The sequence below is a fragment of the Phoca vitulina genome, unplaced genomic scaffold, assembly GCF_004348235.1.
Source record: "Phoca vitulina isolate PV1807 unplaced genomic scaffold, GSC_HSeal_1.0 scaffold85, whole genome shotgun sequence".
Taxonomy (NCBI): Eukaryota; Metazoa; Chordata; class Mammalia; order Carnivora; family Phocidae; genus Phoca; species Phoca vitulina.
In genome coordinates, this window is record NW_022589788.1 from 1,530,512 (window position 1) to 1,554,652 (window position 24,141).

Below are 24,141 nucleotides of genomic sequence, written 5' to 3' on the forward strand. Positions count from 1 at the left end.
CCCCCCCCAGGTGCTCCCGGCTGGTGACTCCACTCCCCTTGTTTCCAGGTTGCTCCTGCCCCACCCCTGCTTCTCTCCACTGCATGGGCTAACCGCTGCGTGGATGTGCAGGGAGCTCCTTGCCTCCCACGCCCTCCTCTGACTCTGACCTTCCTTCTGGAGTACGCTTCCCAGTACTTGTGCAGCAAGGATTTGGGGGCGGCTACGCTTTTGCCTTCATCTAGAACTGTCTTCCGTTTCATCCCCTCTGCGGACATGGCGCAGCAAGCCCAGAGCTCTGCGGGGGGGCTGGCTCCCTGCACGTCCCCCCCAGGGCCTCGAGTCTGCCCAGCCGCCTGCAAAGGCCCCCCTTGCTCCTACCACCCCCACCCCAGTCCCCTCAGATGCACCTTGACCCTCATCCCGCCCTCCACGCTGGGACCTCTCAGGCCGCCTGCAGAATGATCCCCTCACCCCCTCCTACAGGAGACCCCTTCCTTGGGGCTGGGGTTAGTTTTTAAGTTTCAATTCACTGGCTATCTCTTTCATTGCTGGGAGCTCCAGGGCCCTGTTTAAAGGGTCCTCGCGTCGCCCTGGACTTTCATTCCCCCACCTGTTGGATTGCTTTAAAACTTAAGTGCGTTAGGCTCCTGATTCTCGCTCAGGCAAATCCACATTCTCATGTCTTGTAACTTTTTTACCATGAATTCCACGCCAGACGTATGGCAGGAGGGGTTTCCAGAACAATTTCTTTTTTTTCTGCCGGGCACCCCAGTGACACTGAGCACCAACCCGGGCACAGTGGAGGGTGGGGTTTTCCTGGCTGCCTGTCACGGAGGGCACAGATTTGTGTGTGAACCCCTCTAACCCACCCCTGGCCCCGTGCTTCCCCGTCACCCACTCATCCCTCCTCCCCGTCTCTCAGGCCCTGGGCCACCAAGTGGAGTGCTCCCCACCAGCTGGGATTTCCCTGTCCCTGAACACGGCCCCCACCCAAGGGGGGTCTAGCCCTTGGAGACGGTGCAGGGAATGCCTGTGACTTCAGAGCTCGGCCTCAGGAGGCCCTGCCACTCCCGCTGCGGCCCTGAGACCCCCATTCAGCCTCCAGGGGGACAGGAGGCCATGCGGAGAGGGACCCAGCTGACAGACGCATGCCTGGCCCCCAGCCGACTGAGGCCACAGGAGGGAGCCAGGCAAGAGCAGCTGGGCCCCACCCACACGTGGCCCACAAAATGGGGTGACTGTTCTGGTTCTCACAGCGGCGCTCTCAGCCCTGGGCTTGAGCTCCCTGGCTTCCGGCACCCGGGCCAGCTCGGTGCCGGTGAATCAGCATTCCTGGGCACTCTCACCAGGCCTGCTGCACGGAGCCCCAGGTCCACTGTCCTTGCCTTCACCCCCCACGTGGACATTCCACGGGCACCTCGAATGCTACAGTTCCCACCTAGGTCCCCAGGCCCCTCGCCCCACTGGTCCTCCCCTGCACTCCCCTCCAGCAAACAGAACCCCTCAACCTCCCCACCAGGCCTCTCCCTCCCAGACTCCTGGCTGCCATCCCCTCACTTGAGCCACGGCCAGGCCTCTGTCACCAGTCCCATCTTCCAGGGTCTCCCCACCTAATCTACTCTCTCCCCTCACAGGCCTGGAGGGACCCATCATGCACCCACCCTCCTTAGAGAGCCAATGACCGGTCACCATCTGCAGGGACCCCCACCTGGTCCCCTGGCCCTTCCAGCATCGCTCACACACACACATCCACACCCTGGAGGAGTTTCTCCTGCCTGATGCCCGGCACCCTTCCCGACCGCTCTGCGGACTGCCGTCGGTCCCTCAAATCCTAGCTCAACAGCTGCTCCTCCGGGGCCTGGCTCCCCTTGCCGCCCACTGCCTGCGAGCGGGTGTGAGCGCTGCATGCAACCAGGACTGGCTCACACCAGGGCAGCTCCAGGGGGTGGGGTCTGGTTTCAGAAAGCTGACAGAAGTGAGCCTTAAGGACAAGCCCCAGCACACAGGACGCATCACCGTGTCTTCTAGATGCCCCGGAACAGAGGGGCCTGGCATGGCTCGGTTGGGAGGACGGAGAGCAGGGACACGGGGATCCATCATCAGTGGCAATGAGACCCCCAGCAAGGTGGCCTAGCAGGGGTGGGGCTTCAGAGAGCCTCAGGGCACCAAGCCCCTCAGGAAACCTAGTCCTGAGCATCTCTTTACTTGGCTGCAAAATGTCCTTTCCCTTGATTATCTCTAAAAATATTACAATTCTCGGGGCACCTGGGTGGCTCAGTCATTAAACATCTGCCTTCGGCTCAGGTCATGATCCCGGGGTCCTGGGATCGAGCCCCACTCGGGGCTCGATTCCTGCTCAGCGGGAAGCCTGCTTCTCCCTCTCCCGCTCCCCCTGCTTGTGTTCCCTCTCTCGCTGTGTCTCTCTCAAATAAATAAAATCTTTAAAAAAAATAAAAATAAAAATGTTACAATTCTTAAAGAACTCTCAAGAATTGCTAAATTTTTTTTATTCAGGTGAAAGTCACATAAGATACAACTACCCATTTTAAAGTGTGCATTTCAGCGGCCGTGCATGTCAAGATCATTCATGTTATAACCTGAATTTCCTTTTCCTGGCTGAATAACATTCCATCGTGCGGACAGATCACACTTCATTTACTCATTCACCGTTGGAGAACGTTTGGGCTGCTTGCACCTTCTGGCTATTATGTATAATGTTGCTATAAACACGGGTATACCAATTCTTAAATATATCTGACATGAAAGTAGTTGATTCTGCTCCTAGACTTTTTTTTACAATTACAATATCCCTAAAAATAACAGGAAACATTCTCAAAAACAAAAAACCCAAAGGAAAAATGGCTGCCCTAAAGACACCGTCCCCATAGTGGGTAGGTGTGGAAACCCGTTTCCCCAAGAACCCAGTGTACGATGGTTGGCGGTCATGGGGATGGTCAGGGGAGATCACTGGCAAACCCCCCAGGGCAGAGACTCACAGAGCCCCCATGCAGAGCTCAAAGGACCCCTCAGCCAGGAAGGGAGCCCCACTTGAAGTGCCCCCAACATTCCCCTGCCTCCGCCCAGCACAAAACAAGGAGAAATGGAAGAGCTTCAAAATACTTACTGTAAGAAGGAAAAAACCTTCCATTCATCTTACCCAACTACTCTACATAAATTACCATAATATGAAACGTTCTATTCTACTTCTGCTTAATCTAGTCAGATCAGTAAAAAAAAAAAAATCCATTCATTTTTGTCTTCCTCCTTCAAACACTTGAATTGCCCATCAATATCTAAGTTTCTTTGCAATCCAACTGTGAAAAGTACAAAAGCAATTGTTTCATCAAATGGGACTCATGTAAACACCGATGACAGCTTCGGTTCCTTCCTGCAGGAAACACACAGCTCGGGACAGAGGTGCTTGCGAATTCCGGGGCTGAACAGACAGGAGTTCAAACCTAGCTTGCCCTCATCCTGGCTGCGAAGGTTAACATCTCGTGTCTGAGATCTCATTTGTAAAACAGGGAACAGCAATCGTTAACAAGCACCCCCAAGACCTCAGCACCTTAACCAATAGAGCTCTATCCCCCTGAGCTGTCATTTACACCCAGCCTTGGCTACCCCATGGCTCCGGCGTCCTCCCCTGGATCCCGAGCCTCTGGCCAAGGAACGGAGAAGGCTTGAGAGGTTTGGAGGCCAGACCTGACACGGTGGAGCCCACTGATGCCTGCACAGGCTGAAATTCGGCCCTGGATTCTCACTGGAGAGGCAAAGCCGGGCAGTGGATGAGGACACAGCTGCATCCCAGCCCCAGGGAGGGCACAGGAGGCGGGATCATTATTATGCATCATTGTCATTATTTGTGATGAGGCCCAGCAGGATGCCTGAGGTGTCCTGAATCAGGGCCTGTTCCCAGCAACCCAGTACCCAACGTGCCACAGAAAGGGAGGGTGGGGGAGGCAGGATGCACCTCTTAAGACAGTGTTACTCTCAAACTGACCTGGAAGTAACTGGAAACCTCAGTGACGGCGGACTCCATAAAATGCCCCACGCGTGGTCCCGCATTCACTCAACGCACGAGAGCGCCGCTGACATGGACAGCGGTCATTTCCTGAGCCACTCCTATGAGCTCTTGACAGAGATGATCTCCTCAAATTCCCCACCTCAAACAGGGAAACTGAGGCACGGGGCTGGGCAGGAAGGGTGGGGATTCCCAGAAGCCTCTGCTGCCCGGTCTGTGGCTTCGACACTGTTTGGACACACAGGCCATAGCGGGCAGCCAAGACAGGGGACTGCCGCCCACGCGCTCCGGGTACCCATTTTCCTCTGAACCGGGAGGGCTCCCCATCACTCACTGTTGCGTGGGCTCATGCAGACCCCTTGGGAGCCGCGGCGACCCGGTGCCATCGGGGCTGACAAAACAAAACACGGCTACGCCACCGAAAACTGCAGAGGACCACTGAGTCATTTATAGGCTCTTAGATGTGCATTTTCACACATTTAAAAGAAGCATCTCTGGTGTTCTGGGAATTCCTGGCAGCTTTAGGAGAGGCACTAAAGCATCCTAAAATTACCCATCTCTTCTTAAGGTTGAGCAAAATTACCTAGCAGGCTTCCCGTTCAGAGCAGGGGGCAGTGCGCTGACCTGCTGGACCCTGATACCCGATATCAGTTAGGCCACGCTGAAGGCTCCCTGCCTGTGACTCGCCCATTTAACAGAAACCCTATCAGATGTTTCCCATTAGTACACTGCTCTGATTGTAAACTGCAGACCCCTAACTGATGACATCAGAGTTGGCAGAGAACGGACACTCGCTATCCGTTAGCCGCTCAGCCTCTCCCTGCCCTGCAAACGGCGATGGCACAGGGCTGGCATGTGAGGCCACACACAGGAACACGGCAAAGCCTGGGAAATGAGACGGGAGCCTCCTACCGAGTCACCCCCTGCCTGGCCGGGTGGGCTCGGCAAGCCACCTTCAGGGCCAGGGGACTGCTGAGGCCCTCCCACGTGCTCGAGGCCCCCCAGTGCTGATACATCGCAGGGAGGGCTCTCGGGGAGGGGCCCGTGCTTTCTGAATTCAGGGATGACAGAGATGGGTGTGTGGGCCAGGCAAGCCTGCCGTGACTCAGCACTGCCGAGCATCCTTCCCAGGACGCCCTGAGCCCCTCTCTTCCAGGCACGTGCTGGTAGACGGAACTCAGCCCTGGCATAGACTGCGTGGCCAGGCTTCCCAGAACGCTGGCTTTCCAGTAGCTCACCTCAGAGAGAAACAGAGAGAAGTGAGCTACCCCAAGGACGGCCTCAGCCGTAGCTGAGCCCTCAGAGTTTATCAGCTGAAAACCAATCCATCAGCAGCCTGGCTGCATGTTCGCATTAAAACCCCAAGCCCCCGAAACAGTGTCTGTACCCGGCACCAGGCTCCAACAGAGAAATCGAGGCGCATGCCGAGGCTGCCCTCTCAGACCCAGAGGCAGCAGGACCCCAGTGGAGGGAAGACCAGAGGTCTCAACGGCCTCCACTGCAGGCCCTCCCACGGTGCTCTGTGCCTTGGGGTTTGCTGATGCCTTGGTTGTATTTCTCCAGGCCTCTGTAGGGAAGCCCTGAGAGGATGACTGGGCTACGCAGCATCTGTGCACCTTGGGGGGCCATGCAGAACAAACCCGGGCCCTTCCTGGGGCCCCGAGACTGGCTGGTTTAATCCCTGGAGGACTCCCACCTGCGACTGCAATCCCAGGGTGTGGCCTCCCCTCTGCCAGGTGGCCAAGGAACAGAGGGCCAGCTCCACACCCATGACCAGGTGGTTGGGGACTCTGGAAACCGGGAGGGACCCCGGGCAGGGCTCTGGAGCCCCTAGCCCACTGAGGCTGGGTTAAGTCAACAGCCACCAACAGGAAGTTCCACAAACACCCCGTCTGGGTGTACACCCAGGCCGACTTCACAAAGTTCGCAGAGTCCTTCTTATAGAAAGCACACACACCCATCCCATTACTCAGGCTTCTCTTTAAGAAGGCCATTTCATCTCTAACCTGAACCCAGAATACTGAAAGTTTCCAGATAAACATTACCCACTAGAGCACTGTATTTACCAGGAAAGTTAATGACCCACACCCAAGAAGTGGCTTGGGGTACAGATGAGAGCTCTTCATGGGGTGCATGGCTGAGCACAGTAATCCCCATCCAGCTGGACAGCATCACCTGCCCACCCATCAGTTCTTCCTCAAAGATGGAAAGCCCAAATTTAACCTGTACCATCATGAGGATGCTCTTTAATGGTGGCCAAGACGTCCTGGCTGGTGGTGTCCACGACACAACCATCTCACCCCTTAGCACAGTGACCAGGCATCAACAAGAAACTTATAACCCAGCAAGAAATATAAGTATTAATATTTTTCTTTCAAATGAAGACACCCACTATTCCAAAAGGTTTCACCTTTTTAAAGTTAACTCTTGGGGCGCCTGGGTGGCTCAGTGGGTTAAGTGTCTGCTTTTGGCTCAGGTCATGATCCCAGAGTCCCGGGATAGAGCCCTGCATCAGGCTCCCTGCTCCGCGGGGAGTCTGCTTCTCCCTCTGCCTGACGCTCCCCCTGCTTGTGCTCTCTCTCTCTCTCACACACTCTCTCTCTCAATTAAATAAATAAAATCTTTAAAAAAAATAAAGTTAAACTCTTTCTTGGAAGGACTTTCCCTGACAAAAAGCCAAAAAAGCACATCACCAACATCACAAAGAAGGACAGGCTGATAAGCACGCAGCTTTTACCATCCAGGTAATACTGACAAATCTGAACACTTTACATGAAGAAAAATCATAAGGTTTAAAAGTCTGCCTTAAAGAAAATAAATGGAAAAGTAAGAGATGGGTAATGTCATTTTAATGTTAAACACGTATATTATACATCAGATTTTTTTTTTTTTACTCAACTGAGGTCCTTATTAATGATTCAGATATCAAAAATTTTAAGTGTCAGAATGTTTTAAAGCATTTCTAAATGCTTTTTTGAACTGCAAGAACAATGAATATTTTTGGCTTCAGAATATTTTCCACTGCATTGTAATGAACAAGCAGCTCAGTGTTCAGTTTTAAACCAAAGCAGGGATTATAGCAAGAATGCAGTTTGAATTGTGTATCTATCTAAATAAAAAGTGGGGGAAAAAATCCTAACTGCAGGCAACAGTCTCCCCCAGACACATCCCCCCACAGCTAACACTCACACTTCTGCTCTTCCAGCCCGGAATCTTCCTGGGACTGACTCTGCTCACTTGTGCCAAATGGGTTAAATTAGAAAGGTAGGGGACACATAAAATTCAATTCATAATCCAAGACAAAAGTCTGAGCTTTGGTTTGAAAAATGAAAAGCTACTGGGGTGACTTAACATACTCCAACCCTTCAAACAGTCAAGATATTTAACTCCGAAGACAGATCTCAAACAAGAGACTGCCCAAGCTCAAGCTGACCGCAGGGCACCACACCATGGCCAGACGCAAAGATCTCAGATGCAGATGCGTCTTTGAGTCCAAGGGTCAGGGACAAGTATCAGACAACATGACCCGAGATGACACTGAGGACAAGATGAACCATTACCCCTCCCTTTTCCTACAGCTTGATTCTCCATCACTACTGTCCACCTCGCCCTGGCCAGCCCCTGGAGCTTGCCTTGGAAGGGAAAACTAGGGACACCGTTCTCAATTCTGGGGCATAAGCTCAAGGGCAATATCATTTCTCACTTCTAAAGACTTTCCCCTAAACTGAAACAGGGAGGGCCACTGGAAGTACGCAGTTATGAATGAAACAGAGAGCCCACAATTACTTTTCCTTCCCTTCCAACAATATGATACAGTTACGTGATCCTGGAAACAAGGCCACTGCAGAGCCACGGCTGGGAAAAGCATCCCGGAGCCCCCGGACTCCTGACAAAAGTTTTTTTGGAAATACCAGAAGGTTACTTGACCGATGATACATTTCCCTGCCAACCCTTGCTGGCAAATACACTGGAAAAATAATGCTGCTGCCCACCCTAGAAATGACCTTTCGGCAAGTAGACTTGATTTTTCCTTAACCGGGGACAAAAGTCACACAAGCAAAAAGCCATTCCTTGTCCAGATATCCTGCAGAGGCTGACAACCTACAGCAGGACAGCAGGGGGGCTGGGATTGGCCCTGGGGGGGGGGGGGGGGGGGAGCGGGGGGGGGGGGGGGGGGGGGGGACAGCAGCGAGCAGGGGTTGGGTGGAAAATGGCCGAGGTCAGGGCGGGCCCCAGACCACACACAGAGTGGGGAGCACCAGGGTGGCACCGACAAGGAGCTGCTACATGACAAGGAGGTTGGGAGCGGGAGGGCGGCTGTACCTGGCACGGAAGAACCCCAATCCTCTCCGGGTGAGGCCAAGGCGGAGCAAGGCGCACCGCTGGCATCCTAAACCCTCAACCCAACACTCGGGAGAACTCTCTGACCCCAAAGACCGCGAAGCACGAACCCTGCGGGTCTCTGGGCTCGCCTCAGGACCCCGGTGCCCGTCTCCCAAACGGACCTGCTGCCTCCCCCGAATGGGCGCACCCAGAGGGCACGGATTTAAAGAAACCCCCACCCTGAGAGCCCACCCACGCTGGGGAGGGCGGGGAAGCCGGATCCAGGAAAGTGGTCAGCCCCCGGGGGAGCAGTGTGTTCCTCGGATCGGTCAGTGACACTGCGGCCTCCATGTCCCTTGGTCGCCGCGGTGACCCCACCCGAGCGGTATCGCCCCCAGCCAGGACCCCAGCGCCCCCGCCCTCCCCGCTGCGCCGGCCCCCAGCTTGCGGCCCGGGACCCTGCGCCCGGCACCCGGCACCGCGCGGGCCACAGCGGACACGAGCCCCGGCAGGCGGCGGGGACGCAGCGCCCGCAGTGCGACTGGCGCAGCGAACGAGGCGCGGGGCGCGCCGTCCGGACCCCGACCCCGCGGCCGAGGAGGGCACCCGTCCTGGATTCGAGAGCACGCGGTGGGCACGGGCCAAAGACTGGGCCAAGGAGCGGATCAGTGCTGGTTCGGGAGGGCAGGGTGGGGGCAGTGGGATGGGGTGGGAGGGGTCCGTCCGGGACCCCGGGAGAGGAAAAAAGGAGTCCCCTCCAGAACCTGGGGGAGTGGGAAGAGGGTCTCTTCGGGAGTGCGGCGGGAGGCTGGGAGGTACATTCCGGGCCCAGGATAAGGGGGGCCGGCAGAAGAACGAGGGAGTACCCCCGTGCAGGGAAGAGGGATGGAAAGGTCCTTCCAGGACCCAGGAGAAGTAGGAGGGGGTCCGCTTCGAGCTGCGGGTCGGCGACCGCGAGGTGCGAGCGGGGCGCCAAGCAGGACAGGGATGAGCAGGGAGCGGGGCGCGTCCTGGTCGGGCAGAGGGGTAAAAGCGCACCCTGCTCGGCGCGAGAGAGCAGGAGGGTCCAGGACCCGGCTTAGGAAGGGGTGGGGGAGGCGGGACCCGCCGCAGGGGTCCCGCGACCGAGTGTGCGGGTCGCAGAGTGGCGGGGGGGTGGGGGGGTATCGGCGGCAGGCGAGAGAGAGCCAGTCACCACAGGGAAAGGGGTCTGTCCGGGCAGGGAGGGACAGGAGCTCACCTTGGGTTTGTACAGCCACTTTCGGAACCTGTTCATCATCGCCGCGCCGCGCGAACCCGCACCCACGGCCCTCGCCTCCGCAGCGCTGCGCCCGGCCAGGTTGCGGCGCGGGGCGGACGCGGGGGCAGGGCCGGGCCGGGGCCCGCGCGGTGCCTGGGCGGCTGGCGCTAGCGGAGCCGGGCGCAGGGCCCGGCGGAGGGCGGCGGACAGGTGCGCGGGGCAGGTGCACGGCCGGAGATGCTCCGCGAGCGGCGCGCAGGGCGGACTCGCAGCCCTGCTGCAGGCGGACGGGTGGGCGAGCGGGCGCACAGACGCTGGCACGGGGGCGCCGGCTCCTCGCGGCTCACTGACACCCCGCGCCTCGCCGGCCAGCGCGCCGCGCGCCGCACATGCGCCGAAGCACCGCGAGCCCCCTGCCCGCCGCGGGCATCCGAGGCCGCCCAATCCCGCGGCGCCGTGCCGCGCCCCGCCCGAAGCGCGCTCCCCGCCGGAGGGCGACCCGGCGCTCCCGGGAAGGCCGAAAAACTACAAGTCCCGACGGAGCATTGCGGGGAGGCGGGGCCCTGGGCGCGGCGTCCTTTGCCGCACAGCGGGCGCTGTGCATTCTGGGGCTTGTAGTCTTTCCGCGGCGGCTCCGGTGCTCGCAGCCGGTTGCTAGGTGACGACGTCCAAACTGCACCCTTGCGCACACGTCTTGTCCCGGCCGGTGGCGGAGGTCCTGGCTGAGCCGGAGTGAAGTCGGGGACCCGCCTGGATTCATGAGACCTGCCGCACCCGCTGGCCCTGGCATCTGCGGTGGCGGCGGGTGTAAGTGGGACGGGAGGTTCGGCGGCAGGAGCGCCCACGAAGCCGACCAACAGGTAGGAGGTGGGAAGGGAGCAGGTGGGAGCCGATAGGGAGGAGGGCGAGGCGCCTCCCCTCAGCATGAGCACCTCTCTCCAGCAGCTTCCCATGGTCTGCAGGCAGTGCTCATCCTCCTTGCTTCTCATCTTGCTTTCGCTAACCACCTTTTTGGGCTTCTTCCCAGCTCCTTGATTAAAGTTAACGGTGTTTTGTTTTTGTTTTTGTTTTTGTTTTTGTTTTCTTTTTAATCGCCACAATAAACGGTACTTTTTAAAAAGATTTTAAAAAGATTACTCCCCCCAACCGTGCCCTAATTTGGATCCATAAAGACAATCACCAAAATATAAGAACCTATTATGTATCAAGCAGAGAGCTAAAAACAAATGTGTTGAATACAAAACACTTAAATTCCCATTGACAGCTGGAGAAACTGCTGTGCTCTTGGCTGTAGGAAGGGGATCTAGATCAAGGACAGCACTCCCCCAGCAGCTTCGCACTTTCCCCGGCCCCCACCCAGCACCACTTCTCTGGGTGTTCTGAAATGTGCAGATTTGGGGTGCAGGAAACGGAAGGAATGTCTCCCTTGGTAGAGAACTTACTCTCTGAGACATGTTATCAGTGGCCCAGGGGCTATGTGCTCTGATGGTTCTGGATCCCTGACCTCTTTAGTCTATGAGAGTCGATGAGTCTGGGCGCAGGCAGCCTCGGAGATTTCCTTGTGTGCTGGTGGTGGGCCATGTTCATTTCTGAGCCTGGTTGATCTTCCCCACACGCCTCCAGCTACTACCCAATGGCTGCTCCGTTAGGAGCAAATCCCGCCCCACCCTGGGTTGCCTCTAATCTTCAATTCTTTCTGCCTCTTCTTTCTGGAGCCCACTCTGATCAGATTTTCACCCAACTCCTCCTCCAAAGTTCTTCAGCAGAGTCATCCTTGACCCCAATGTTGCTAAGTCCAGTGATCGGAGCCCCATTTCTTCCCGGAACTATTAGCAGCAGGCATCCCAGCTGAGTGCTCTCCTCCTGAGCACACCACCCAGCTGAGTGCTCTCCTCCTGAGCACACCACCCAGCTGAGTGCTCTCCGCCTGAGCACACCACCCTCGCTTGGCTGGAACAGATCGCACTCCCTGCCTCTCCTCCTGTGGTTGCTCCTTCTCAGTCTTCTTGGCTGGGGTCTCCTCTGTCTCCCAGCCTCCTAACACGAGAGCCCCGGGACTCAGTCCTTGGAAGCTCTTCTCTCCACTCCCTCCCTGGGTGATCTTCTGCGGTAACGAGGTCTGATAAAAAACCATTTTCTCCTGAGCTTTCCAAAACTTGTATCTCTAGCCTGAACATCGCCCTGGGACTGCAGACCCCTTTACCTATTCTTTGTCAGTGGAAGTCTAACAACTCCCCCCAAATTCAACATGTCCAAATGGACTCTCCATCTTCCCCCCAGAAGACCTGCTCCTCCCCAGCCAGTGCTTCTAGCATGAGAACTCGGGGTAGGAACTTGGGGGACTGTTCTCTATGGTTCTGTCCTTGTCCAACTTCAAGCCTGGGCTGTTGGGGCTGTGCCATCTTCCCTCCTGTGCTTCCCAGTTTGAAACTGTGCTTGGGGGGAGGGCTGGCCTCAGGGAAGTTGGTGTATCAATTAGATTAGGTTCCGCTAGGGGCCCCTGGGTGGCTCAGTCAGTTAAGCATCAACTCTTGGTTTTGGCTCAGGTCATGATCTCATAGGTTGTGGGATACAGCCCTGGGTCCGGCTCCCCACTCAGTAGGGAGTCTGCTTCTCTCTCTCTCTGACCCTCCCCCCACTTGCTCATGCTCGCTCTCTTGCTCTCTCTCTCTAAAATAAATAAATCTTTAAAAAAAAATTTTAGGGGCACCCAGGTGGCTCAATCAGTTAAGCGGCTGCCTTTGGCTCAGGTCATGATCCCAGAGTCCTGGGATCGAGCCCCACATTGGGCTCCCTGCTCTTGGGGAGCCTGCTTCTCCTTCTGCCCCCCCCCCCCCCCGCTCATGTTCTCTCTCTCTCTCTCTCTCTCACTCTCTCAAATAAATAAAATTTTAAAAAAAAATTTTAAAGATTAGATTCAGCTGCATGTAATGAAAAATCCCAAGATCATAGTGGCCCAAACAAGATTATTCATATTTCCATAAAGGAGGTTAACGGGGGAGGCAATCCTGGAAGGTATAGCACCCACAGAAAGCTGTCAGGCACTGACTGGACTCTTCTCGCTTCCTCCTCTGACATCTTTTTTTTTTTTTTTTAAGATTTATTTATTTATTTGACAGAGAGAGACATAGCGAGAGAGGGAACACAAGCAGGGGGAGTGGGAGAGGGAGAAGCAGACTCCCCACCGAGCAGGGAGCCTGATGTGGGACTTGATCCCAGGACTCTGGGATCATGACCTGCGCTGAAAGCAGATGCTTAACAGCTGAACCACCCAGGCGCCCATCCCCTCTGCCATCTTGAACATGTTTCCTCACAGTCCAGGATGGCTGCCCAAATTCCTGCCATCACTTCCTAAGTCCAGGCAGCAGGATGGAAAAGAGAAGAAGCATATATGCCTCTGCCTTTCAGAAAGAATTTCCAGGAATCTCACACTCTTGCACTTCATGGCATACCCAGCTGCCAGGGAGGCTAGAAAATGTCATCTTTCGGCTGGGCAGCAATAAACCCAACTAAAACTCAGTGTTTTGTTACTCAGGAGGAAAGGGGGAGTGGAGATTAAAAGGCAACCAGCAAAACCTGCCGTGTGGGTCTGTACTTCGAGCACAAGCCATCAGAGCATGACTTGGCAAAAATCCTTCAGAGACTTTTATTCAGAATCAAAAGCCAGGGAAAGAATATATTTGAATTAGTGCACATTTGGTATCTATGTAAATGAAGGTTCTCTGGTGGAGGGGAGTGTTGAACTGGTTTGTGTCTGATGGAATTTAAACCTCCTGTAATCTCATTCCTTTCTACAAAGGATTTGCTAAGAAAAGAGAAGCTTTGGTCCAGCCCACCTTTAAAGTTTCCTTAAATATGAGACAGTCAAGTCTTGATTAGGGGAGTTAAATGTTGGGAATTGGATGCCACTTCCCACATATCTGGTTTTACCCCATTAAAACAAAGCTGAGGAGCTAAGAGCATGTATCAGAATCAGATGCCTTTACTGCCTATCTCCCATCCAAACATGTCATTATGTTGACTAAGCTCACAGGCTAATTTCAGTGAGAATGCAGAACTCCAAGGTCTCTTTTCCTGATGTCCACCCTCCTGCGCAGCAGCTCTGTGCCGGGGTGGGGGTGCAGAGCCCCTGCCCCAGGAGCCCTGGGCCTGACAGTGAGCCAGGGACCCCCCCTCTCCTCCCCACAGCTCCCCATAGAGTCCCCTCTGCAGCTGCCACCTGGTGCATGCAGTCATTGCTTCCAGTTTGTTCCATTCAGGCCCGCTCTGGATTGAGGGGACGGCTTGGGTGGTTCTCTTGCTCTTCGTGGACTTGTGTCATCACCAAAGGGCCTCTTGGAGCATGCTTTCTCCAGAATGTTCCAGCTCTGGGACAGGAGGGAGGGCAGGGAAGTCATCCCACCCCCGGGGAGCAGCTCCCATGCACGCAGACTGCCCACATCAGGTGCCGGAGGGAGGGAGCCCTTTCCTGATTGTACGTGGTTCCTCCAGGCTGAGCCGTGTTCAGAGCAGATGCAGAAAGGTAGGGTCAAGGGCCAGACCCCATCCCAGGGCAGCGCCCCAAGTGAGGGTCAGCAGGAGCGATAAAAAAACCTGCATCCTTAACATTATTTCTATAAAAACAGACTTTTTACTAGTTGCATTCATTTCCTTGTGAGCTCTGGAATGTGTAAATGTTATTTTCCTTTATTATGTTGACATGGTGCCTCTTTCACCCAGCCATGCTCCCCCTGAGATGTTATCAGGAGTCAGGCAGAGAGGCTATTGGGAGAGCTTTAGAACCAGCCTGGACCTCGGGCTCCACGGGCAGGAAGTCCTCCCTGGGGTTGGGGAGCCTGACCCCCTACCTCAACCCCCAACTCAACATGGGGTTTGTTTTCTTCCACATTTACTTGCTTAGTAAATCTTGTTGTAGTATCTGTTATCCTCCAGTTAAGTGAAACAATAAAACTGAACTCTGTTGAACTATAGGATTTGTGGGAGCACAGGTTTAAAAAAGCACTAATATGATCTTTGGGGAGGTCTATCTCTGGATGTCAAAGCCATCTTTCAGATTAAAACTAAGAGTACCAGTTAGGGTACTGGATCCTTTTGCACATTTTTGCGCCCTGTCATTCATCCCACAGAGACGTCTGCGGCTCTTACTAGGGACCAGCTCTGGTTAAGGGCCAGAACTCAGAGGCGGGAAAGCAGGGTCCTGTGCCAACTGCTCACGGAGGTGTCACGCAAGTTTGGACGAGTTCAGAGGAGGCACAGAGAAGGGAAGAGCTAGGGGATGAGGAAGGCAGGCTCCAAGGGGCTGTGGTTGCACTCGGTGTTGTGGGATGCCTAGGAGCTCACCAGGGAGAGGACACCCGGCTGGGTCCCCCAGGAGCTGAGAACTTGGGGGGATTTGTTCATGATGGCTGTTAGTGGCAGGAGATTCCACTGACCTGAGACCACTCCTCCCCAGACCTCCCTCCCCTCAGAGCATAACATCGCCCCCTGTCGGATCTACCAGAGGCCTTAGGTCCTCCTGTCTTCCCCCTACACCCGAAGACCTGTCTGAAAGGACAAGGGAAGTGCTGGGGGGTAAGATGGAGGGCCAGGCCTGGGAGACCTGGTGAGGCGGGTTATGGCCAGTTGGCACAGCCAGACTGGGTGATCCTCACCTGGAAATGTCCCACAGCCTCTCAGACATGGGCCCCGGGGGAAAAGGGTTTGCATGAACCCAAGTAACCAATTAGGAGGGGTTCATCCCGAGGAGCCATGGGCAGCCTGCTGGCCTCGAGGCTTCCAAGCTCCATCATACCCAGCAAAGCCTCTGATGCCAGAGGAGGGGTGGTCAGGGTGAGGAGGGGTGGCCACCACTTTCTGTGGCCTTTAAAAAGTCCCTTTGTCAGGGGCACCTGGGTGGTTCAGTTGGTTAAGCATCTGACTCTTGATCTCAGCTCAGGTCTTGATCTTGGGATGGTGAGTTCAAGCCCCACGTTGGGCTCCATGCTGGGCATGGAGCCTACTTAATAAAATAGGATGTCCTTTTGTCCATTAGCTGCATTAGGTGGAGAAAACCCCGATCTTGCTAGAGCAAAGATTGCAAACCATGGAAATAAGTCTTTTCCAGGACTTCACCAGAGTTAGTGTTTCCTCCAGGGCCCCCCAGGCCTGGCATTCCCTCAGTCTGCAAGCCAGGCCCTAGGGAGGGACCCCCACTCCTTGGAGTCCAGACCCCACATGGAGAAAAAGAACTAGCTGCACACCCCTCAGTGCCACCTCTGGCTCCCAGATTCCTCCAGTTTGTGCCTGGAGCTAGCTCACTCGGCACTGATGGCTCATGCACACTTTGGGGCAAGATCTGATGTAGAAATAGGGACTCTGTCACGCTAGAGTCCTCCGCAGGTCTCGGCCGTTGCCTCCAGCAGTTTGCCCTGGTTTCTGTATGACCACTGGCTGGTTTCCAAATTCAGACTCTCCTGAGGCTGGGTCTCCGGGGCTTGAGCTCGGCATCAGGGCTATAAGCCGGTTTCAGTGCGTTTCCCCGTTTCAAGAGGACTTTCCTGGTCACATAGAAGAGACGTTCCTGCTGGCTTTGGTCCCCGCAGAGCTAGGGCTGGGCCCAGAGCAGCCCCTGAAGGGACAGCCCCAAGTCAGGCCCGCGGGGCTGGGTGGTGTGGGGCCCAGGTGTGCAGCCAGCAGAGTGGCGAGGACGCAGAGCGGTCCTGAACTTGACCAGGGCAGTGTCGAAGCCTCTTTCCCTGAGCACTCAGTAAAACCCACTCGGCACCGTGCCAGGTGCAGGGCTCCTCCTGGAGCCCCATGTGCTGGGCTCTGATGTCCTTGGCCTGCCACCAGCTGTCACCTTCCTGGAAATTCTCCTGCTTCCTAGTCACTTGTCTGCCCCTTCCTGGGCTCACTCCCCAGGGAAGGGTGCGGGGCCTTGCCTGTCTGCACATGCCATCCTTCTCTCCAGGTTGGAGATGGATTCCCTGCTGGGGAATCTGCGGCCACTCCACACTCCTGTCCATTCTGAGGCCACCTGCTATCTCCCTTGGTGACAAAAGGCGCTTGGGAGCCCTGTCCACAGGGAAACCAACCCATCCTTCATCTCTGGAACATCTTCTCACTCGATTCTTCTCTTCTCTTTCTGGAGCACCTGTTAATTGGCACTTGGACCTTTTGGAGTGGTTCTCTGGTTTTCTGTGTATTTGTCTCCTGCTTTCTGTATCTTCATCTTTTTTTGAGATTTTATTTATTTATTTGAGAGAGAGAGAGAGAACACAAGCAGGGGGAAAGGCAGTGGGAGAAGGAGAAGCAGACTCCCCGCGGAGCAGGGAGCCCAACGCGGGGCTCGATCCCAGGACCCTGGGATCATGGCCTGAGCTGAAGGCAGATGCTTCACCGAATGAGCCACCCAGGGCCCCTGGACTTCCATTTTTTTGCTCTCTGGGAGATTTTCTCAAATTTACCTTCCACCTCTTGTATTTATATCTTTAGTTCTGCTGCCATATTTTCATTTGCAGGAACTCCGTTTTCTGCCACAGTTCCTCGTTCCTCAGATACCGTATGACTCATCTTTGGGAGGTGGTATAGTTGTCTCCGGGCTTTAACTCTGCTACTCCTCTTGCTGGCTTGCTTCAGTGTTTCGTGTCAGAGGTTCTCAGAGGCGTCCAGGGGCGTTTGGTCCTCACTCTCCTTGGGGTGGGGGACTCAGCCAGCGGCTGCATTGGCTGGGACCGGCCATCTCCCTGGGGACCCCAGTGACGGTTTGTTTTTCCACTTTCTCCCCTGGGGGACCTTGGTCTGGGGGCTGCTATCTGGAGCCATCCCAATTTGTTGAGGGTGGAGGAGAGGTGCCCCCACTGTCCCCAGGGCACTAGTAGCCTGGCTCTGCCAACAGCTGGTGCCTGGGAAGACCAGCAGGGGGCGGCCCAGAGGTGCTGCTCAAGTAGGTGAAACAAAGAGGCAGGTGGGGAGGGAGACTCTGCTGGGCCTGGCCACCCCCCCAAGGGCAATTTGGGGGTTACCTGTCAGAACCAGTTCCTGGGGGCCCAGCCCCACCCCAAGCAGCTTCTCCAAGGTCTCCCAGAGAGGGTCTCTGGGCAAACCGGTCTCCTGGAGCTAGTATGTTTCTGGAATGTTCAGTGCCTGTACCAGGCCTGGCCACTTAACCGACTGTGCAGTCTCTCTAGGTGTTGGGTCCTTCATCTTTAAAATGCGGGTGTTGAATCTGGTGACCCAAGGACTCTTCTTGTCCCACCCTTTTGGGATTAGGTCACCCACCCCTCTGGGCAAGACCTGCTGCATAAACTGTCACTGAACCCCAGCTGGGCTGAGAGATGCTCAGAGCTCCCCCCACCAGGGGTCATCCCCACCTGTGCACAGTTGTAGGGCTTGGGGCCACCTGGGGGGAGACTGGGAGCCTCCAGGGGCTGTGGGTGAGGGCTCCCCAAGGCCAGCCTGGGCCCCTCAGGTAGCAGAGGCCGGCAGGGACGCAGTCCAGGAAGTGGGCCCAGGTTACCGCAGCTGGGGTCCCTCTTTCCCTCTAACACGCCTCACTGTGAGAGGCCCCAGGCTCCCAGGGGACGGCCATCTGTTGATAAGGTTCTGTGGCTGCCTTTGCCACCTGCTGAGCTGGCAGCCTAGAGGCCCTGGAGGGCGTGACCTGGAGTGGTTTGCTTTTAGGGTCCTGCCCTGGGACGATGGCCTACTACGGAAAATGCATTGAAACTGTCATTGAACAATTGAACAAATTTAAGCCTGAGAAGGACAGTCGTGAGCAGTTCCTGGAGGCTGCATCCGCCGCCCTGCAGGTAGGTTCAGAGTGGCCACTCAGGGCTCTCTGGGAGGCATGCTAGTGACACCTGTCGTGCAGCTAGTTACTTTCTAGCAAAACAGCATCAAATCCCCTCCTCACAGCTGCTTTCTTTCCCACCTGGGGAGAGGGCTTGGGCACAGCTCCTGGGCATGCTCAATGTCACCGTAGGTCACGATGGTGACCCTTCAGGGGCGGGACGCCCTCTGTGCCTCGAGAGGCACTCCTGGCGTCCAGAATGTACGTCAGACCAGTCTTATGAAAAGAAACAATGGCACCAAGACTCGGGACATGCCTGTGGGGTACCATCCAAAACTGAAAATAGGTAAGAGTCAGCTTGGATGGGCCGCCATTCTGGAGAGTGGCGTCCTCCCCAGGGCAGCTCTGCATGGGCAGCGAGTGAGCTGAGCGGCCTCCCGCAGAGCAGCAAGGCCCACGGGAGCCCCCGGCTCCTTCCTCTTGTGACCCACACCTGGAAGAAATAAGGGACCTTCCCCCCGGTGACTTGGCTCTGTCCCCGTGACCCTGGATGGTCCCTGTCCTTTTCTCCCCCAACTGCAGCCCACCCCATTTCAAGCACATACAGAGAGTCCGCTGGACGGGATCCCGGGATGAGAGCAGCGCAGTGCAGCGCATCCTGCCCCTCAGCAGCCCTCGGAGGCCTCGCTGGGATGGAGGCCTCTGGCCTTGCGTCCGCCGACCAGCTGTCGAGGGTGGTGCTCAGGTTGCAGGAGCATGCACTGCGGGGGGCCTGCCTTCAGGGCTTTGGGACAGGGCCCCGTTGGATGGGGCCTCAGGACATGCTGTGGGATCTTCCCCGCCCGCTGCCCGCCCGTCGTCGTCCAGCAGGGAGAACACCTGCACCCGTGCGCTCTAAGGCAGGGCCGCGGTGGCGAGCGCGCTCCTCCCGGGAGGTCTGCCCGACTGCTGCTGCCGCAGCCGTGTTGCTTTACCAGGGCCCGTGTGAGCTCCTCACGGCGCCCGCCCCGGGGGGCACAGCTGTGACCAGGCCCCACCTCTAGGCGCCCCCCAGCCCCGTCACCTGCTCAGCTGCGGCCACTGCCGGGCCCCGGGCCGCAGAGGGACCCCCTTTCCCTTGGGGTGTGGTGGGGTATTTTCCTCCTTCCTTGGCTGCCTGTTGTACAGCAACCTAAAAACGCAGGGGGGACAGGGGGGACGGGCACTGGCCTGCCGAAGTGTCCGGGGCCCTGGGCAGTGTGCATACACAAAGGCTGGAGGGCTTCCAGCAACCAGAGACTCTCCCACGCGAGAAAGCCCGGGACTGCTGACCCGGTGCCCGCTCCCCAGTGTCACTCAGGAAAGGCCTGGGCAGGGGTCGGGGAGCACTCCTCCCCCCACACCCCTGCACCCATCTCTCGAGCTCTTGCCCTGAGACCCTCGGCATGGAGGGGAGGTGCCAGGCCACAGTGCCCTGTCCCCAAGCAGAACCGGCCTCCCCAGCGCCCGCTTACAGCCTGGCCCCTTGGATTGCTCCCCAACAGATTATTACCGGAGAGCCCTGCGTGATACCCCCCGTGTGCGTTTCTGTGGGGAGGGAGACCAACACCCCAACCCAGCCCCGACGAGCTGCCCGGCATCCCTAAGAGGGGTGCCGATGCTCACATCAGGCGGAGAGGCAGCTGAGTTTTCTGACACGCTGGTCCTCCCAGATCCTTTCAAATGTCCACCTCAAGTCCGGACAGTTGGGACAGCACACCCTTGTCTCCAGCTGTCAGAAAATTGGCGTGATCCACTGCTTTTGTTAGACGAAGGCTCAAGACTGCCACCTGGAAGAGAATGATCCGGCACAGAAACAGACTGGCCGACTGGTGAAGGGCAGGTTTCTCGGTTCAAAAAAGATAAGTTGAAGTCCTAACTGCTGGCTACCTGTGAATGTGACCTCACTGAGAAACGCCATCTTTGCAGATATAATTAAGAATCTCGAGATAAGATCATCCTGGATTTAGAGTGAGCCCCAAATCCAGTGACTAGCATCCTTATAAGAAGAGAGAAATCTAGACACAGATGCAGGGACACAAGGAAGAAGGCCCCTATGACCTCAGACGAAGAGTTTAGTGACGCATCTATGAGCTATGGACACTGGGATTGCTGCAATCACCCACAGCTGGGGAGAAGCACAGTGTGGACTCTCCCTCTGGTCCCCAAGAAGGGACTGACCTTGCAACACCTTGGTTTTGGACTTCTGCCATTCCTGCTGTTTTCAGCTGCCAATTTTGTGGTAATTTGTTACAGCTGCCCCAGGACATTTGCATAGACAGGGAGCCTCCTGGCGGAGACCAAGAGCCAGGTGGCACACTCAGGGTGGCTGCCAGAATGCTGGGCTCTGGGGACCAGGTGGAGAAGAGGATGCCTCAGGTGGTCGGATGAAGCCTGGCTGAAGGGTGGGGAAAGGTCAAGGACTTGTGGGCTGGGGAAAGGGCGCACTGACTTTCTCTCTGCAGGTTGGGCTACAGCTCACGGCACATGTAGGTGCTGAAATGTGGCGGTTGGGCCTCTCCGGGCGCCAGTCTCCAGAATGGCCTGACGGCGGCACAGAGGAGCTGGCTGGAGCTGGAGGAGGGAGGGAGGGACAGGTGGGGCGAGGGTGACGGCACCAGCTGCCAGCAAGCGGCCGGCGCTGGCCCGAAAGTCTAGTTCTCCTGTGCTCCCTGGCCGAGCCCTCAGGGAGGCTGGGAGTCAGAAGGAGCCCCTCCCTCTCTCCATTCTCCAAGCTCTGACCCCCACAGTTAATGTCACTTTGGAACAGGCGTCATTTCAGTAGAGCACCACGATGGTGGGCTTGAGAGTCTCCTGTGGGCGGATGGACGCTGGGGGACGTCACTCCCTGGGCCCTGCCCTGGGCCGCTCCTTCCCTTCCCGCACACTCCCAGAGCCCCATGTGGCCAGCCGGCTCGACAGCTGGGCCACCAGGCTGAACAGGTGGGCATAAGAACCTCCACAGAATGGACACGGGCCTTCGGGACAGAGGTGTGGGCATGCTGGGCAGAGCAGGCAGCTTGGGGCATCCACAGAGTCCATGAGGTCTCAGCAGGCCTCCGACAAGGGTCTGGCTTTGAGAGAGAGTACCTGAGGGCTGGGAGGTAGGGGAGAACGGGGATCCCTCAGGCAGAGGGATCTGCATGAGCCAGGGACAGCAGAGTCCTGACCTGTGGCAGGTGCTATGTGGTCAGGGTGGCCGAGCGGGCCTGAGTGCTAGAAGCTTGGATCCCAGGGCCATCTTGGCAGCCCATGGGCAAGGGCAGGCAGGCAGGTGAGTCCTGAGCAGGAGAAGGGAAAGGTCAACACGGGGATGGCAGGAGACGTACTGGACAGCTGCTCGGCCCGACAGTGCAGGGGTGAGGCGGGGAGGGGAGAGGCCTGGCCAAGCACCCAGCCCAGACCCCCGCCAGGGAGAGAGGTGCTGGGGAGGGTGGCAAGGGGGAAGGGAGGGGGCTCGTGCAGGAAGGTAGGGGGGAAGGCAGGGGCCTGGTATCACCAGCCATGTCCTTGCCTGGAAGGTGGCAGGGTGGCAGCGGCCACGTCCTGGAACGCCTTCTTGCTCCTCTGGTCGGTAGCTTCACAGAAGGCCTGGGCTCAGGAAATCGTTTTTAATTTAGTATTTTTTCAGTGCCTCATTTATTGACATCAAAGATCCAAAATCCAAAAGGTCCAAAATGGTGTCCAGTGGGGGGTCTCCCTCTCCCACTGGCCCTCCCGGGAGACAAGCAGAGACCAGTGTCCTGCGGTTCCTTCCAGAGACCGTTCAGGCCTCTCCCGCAGAGATACTGCATGTGGTGAAAATTACGTCTACACTGTATCTTTCATATATGAAAACAATATCATTTTTATATAACATTTTTAAGCAGTTTTAGCAGATGGTAACCCATGGTTGCACAGTCCTGCACTTGGCTGTTTGCACTGAAGCGTCCCTGGGGGCTTGCCTGTGTTGGTGGACGCAAGCGTCCTACCTCCCGGCTGTGACGGAGTCACGGCAGCTGTCCCCGGTCGACGGGCTCAGAGGTTGTGTCTGGTGTTTCAGGATGAGAAGCATGGTGGGGCCGACTGGTCTGCCCGTGCTTCTGCAGCTGGGGTCAAGTCCTGGAAGAGGCAGCTTCTGCATGAGAGAGAGTGGGCCCTGGTGAGCTCCATGGACACAGCCAGCTGACCCATCTCGGGGAGCGACATGCCGACCGTGTCCTTGACCTTGCTTACACACTGTGCTCACAGCTAGTTTCATCGTTGCCAGATAGGCGGGGAAAGGCACTCGGGGTAGTTATAATCAACACTTCTCTTATTTTAGCTCCCGAGTTTGGAAACAGTATGTGTTTCTATGTCTGAACTATCTGTTTAGACCTGTATCTGTTGGGAAACCGTGTTTGGCTCTGAGAAAATCCTGAAAAACAATGTCTTGAAGGAATTAGAGGTATCTTTGCTCACATAAAAAGCAGTCTGCAAACAGGCAGTGTAGGGTGGGCTCAGCGGCTCCGGGGTGCCATTAGGAATGCATTCTTCTTCCTCTCTGCTTGGTGCTCCTTAGAATGTACCTTTGTCTTGAAGTCACAAAATGGCTGCCCTGCCTCCAGCATTGCATCCATATCCCAGGTAAGAAGAGGAGAAAGGCAAAGAGCATAAGGCAGGTGCCAGGTGAATCTGCCTAACTTTCTAGGAGCCTTCTTGGAGGCTACACCTGGCAATTTGCCATTAAATCTCATTGATTAAAGCCATTTGCTTCATGGCTCCATCAGCAGGGGACTGGAAAAAGTTCTAGCTGAGCACACCATCCATGATGAGATAGCGTTTTTCTGTCGGGCAGGAGAAAAGGAGAAGGGGTTGTGCCGACGACATTTGGCAGCCTCAGCTTCCTCTCTCTGCTTTTCTCCCTGGCTTCAGTCTTGACATCACTGATGAGCAGGGGCCCCTGGGTATTCTGTCCTGTGCTGAAATCCGCACCCAGGCCCCTTTCCTGCCTTGGACCCTGGTCTCGCTCTGCCCTAACTCTGTGGTGCCGGCAGACAAGCTGGGTCTGGGAACTCCTACAAGAGGCAGCTGGTCATGGTGGAACGTGGGCAGGCTTGCAGGCCTCTGGGGCCTCTGCCCCCAGGCCTGGCCCCCTCCCAGGACTGTCCGTGAAACTGTTATCCAAGGGCTTGCTGCCCTCCCTGGGAGCCAGCCGGGGGCTGTGGACTTGGGAGTCCTGAACTGGACCAAGGCCCAAAATGGTATGACAACACTCAGAGGCCCTTGGGTGGCCACCACCCTCTGGGTTCTGTGACTGAGGCTGGTTTGGGGTTAAGGGTTAGCTCTGGTACTGGGGCCCTCTCTGCAATTCGGCCCCGGCCCTACCTCCTTTAGAGGAAGCCCGGCCAGCCCAGCCAACCCAGCCCTAGCAGCCCTCCGCTGGCCTGGCCAGAAGGACCTGGTCTGAAGCTCAGCGCCCCCTGACCCATGTCACACCACCAGGCCTCAGTCTCCCCTCTGTGACCAGCTGGGTTCCCTGGCGGTGAGGACCTGGCCCTGGGCCCAGCCTCACCCATGGCCAGGGTGTCATTTACTGCCTGGCTCTGTGTCTTCCGGGACCCTGGGCCCCGTGCAGCCCTGCCTGACCTCCTTGCCTGGGGACTGAGCTCATGAGGGCTTCCAGCCACAGGCTCAAGGCTCTGACCTTATTAAAAATACATACTCACACTTCCCAAACGCAGACGTAATGAACGAGAAGCGGAGTCACTGTTGTCTGAGCCTCAGAGGCAGGCGTCCTGCAGAGTCATGCAGCCTCGCTCCAGCCCC

The 24,141-nt window shown here is 56.6% G+C and overlaps 2 protein-coding genes across 3 annotated transcripts in view; one reads left to right on the top strand and one right to left on the bottom strand.

Annotated features, from left to right (window-relative positions):
• Positions 1-9,651, bottom strand: part of ZFYVE28 (zinc finger FYVE-type containing 28) — a 118,229-nt gene extending 108,578 nt beyond the window's left edge. For both annotated transcript variants that reach the window (XM_032395483.1, XM_032395485.1), the window contains exon 1: positions 9,567-9,651. In XM_032395483.1, the coding sequence (XP_032251374.1) occupies positions 9,567-9,605 (39 nt within the window). In that variant the 5' untranslated portion in view covers positions 9,606-9,651. The remainder of the gene's footprint in view (positions 1-9,566) is intronic.
• Positions 9,652-10,245: 594 nt separating this feature from the next.
• CFAP99 (cilia and flagella associated protein 99) overlaps positions 10,246-24,141 on the top strand; it is a 39,454-nt gene continuing 25,558 nt past the window's right edge. Inside the window, exons 1-2 of the mRNA XM_032395511.1 lie at positions 10,246-10,426; positions 18,228-18,355. Of these exons, the coding sequence (XP_032251402.1) occupies positions 18,245-18,355 (111 nt within the window). The 5' untranslated portion in view covers positions 10,246-10,426; positions 18,228-18,244. The remainder of the gene's footprint in view (positions 10,427-18,227; positions 18,356-24,141) is intronic.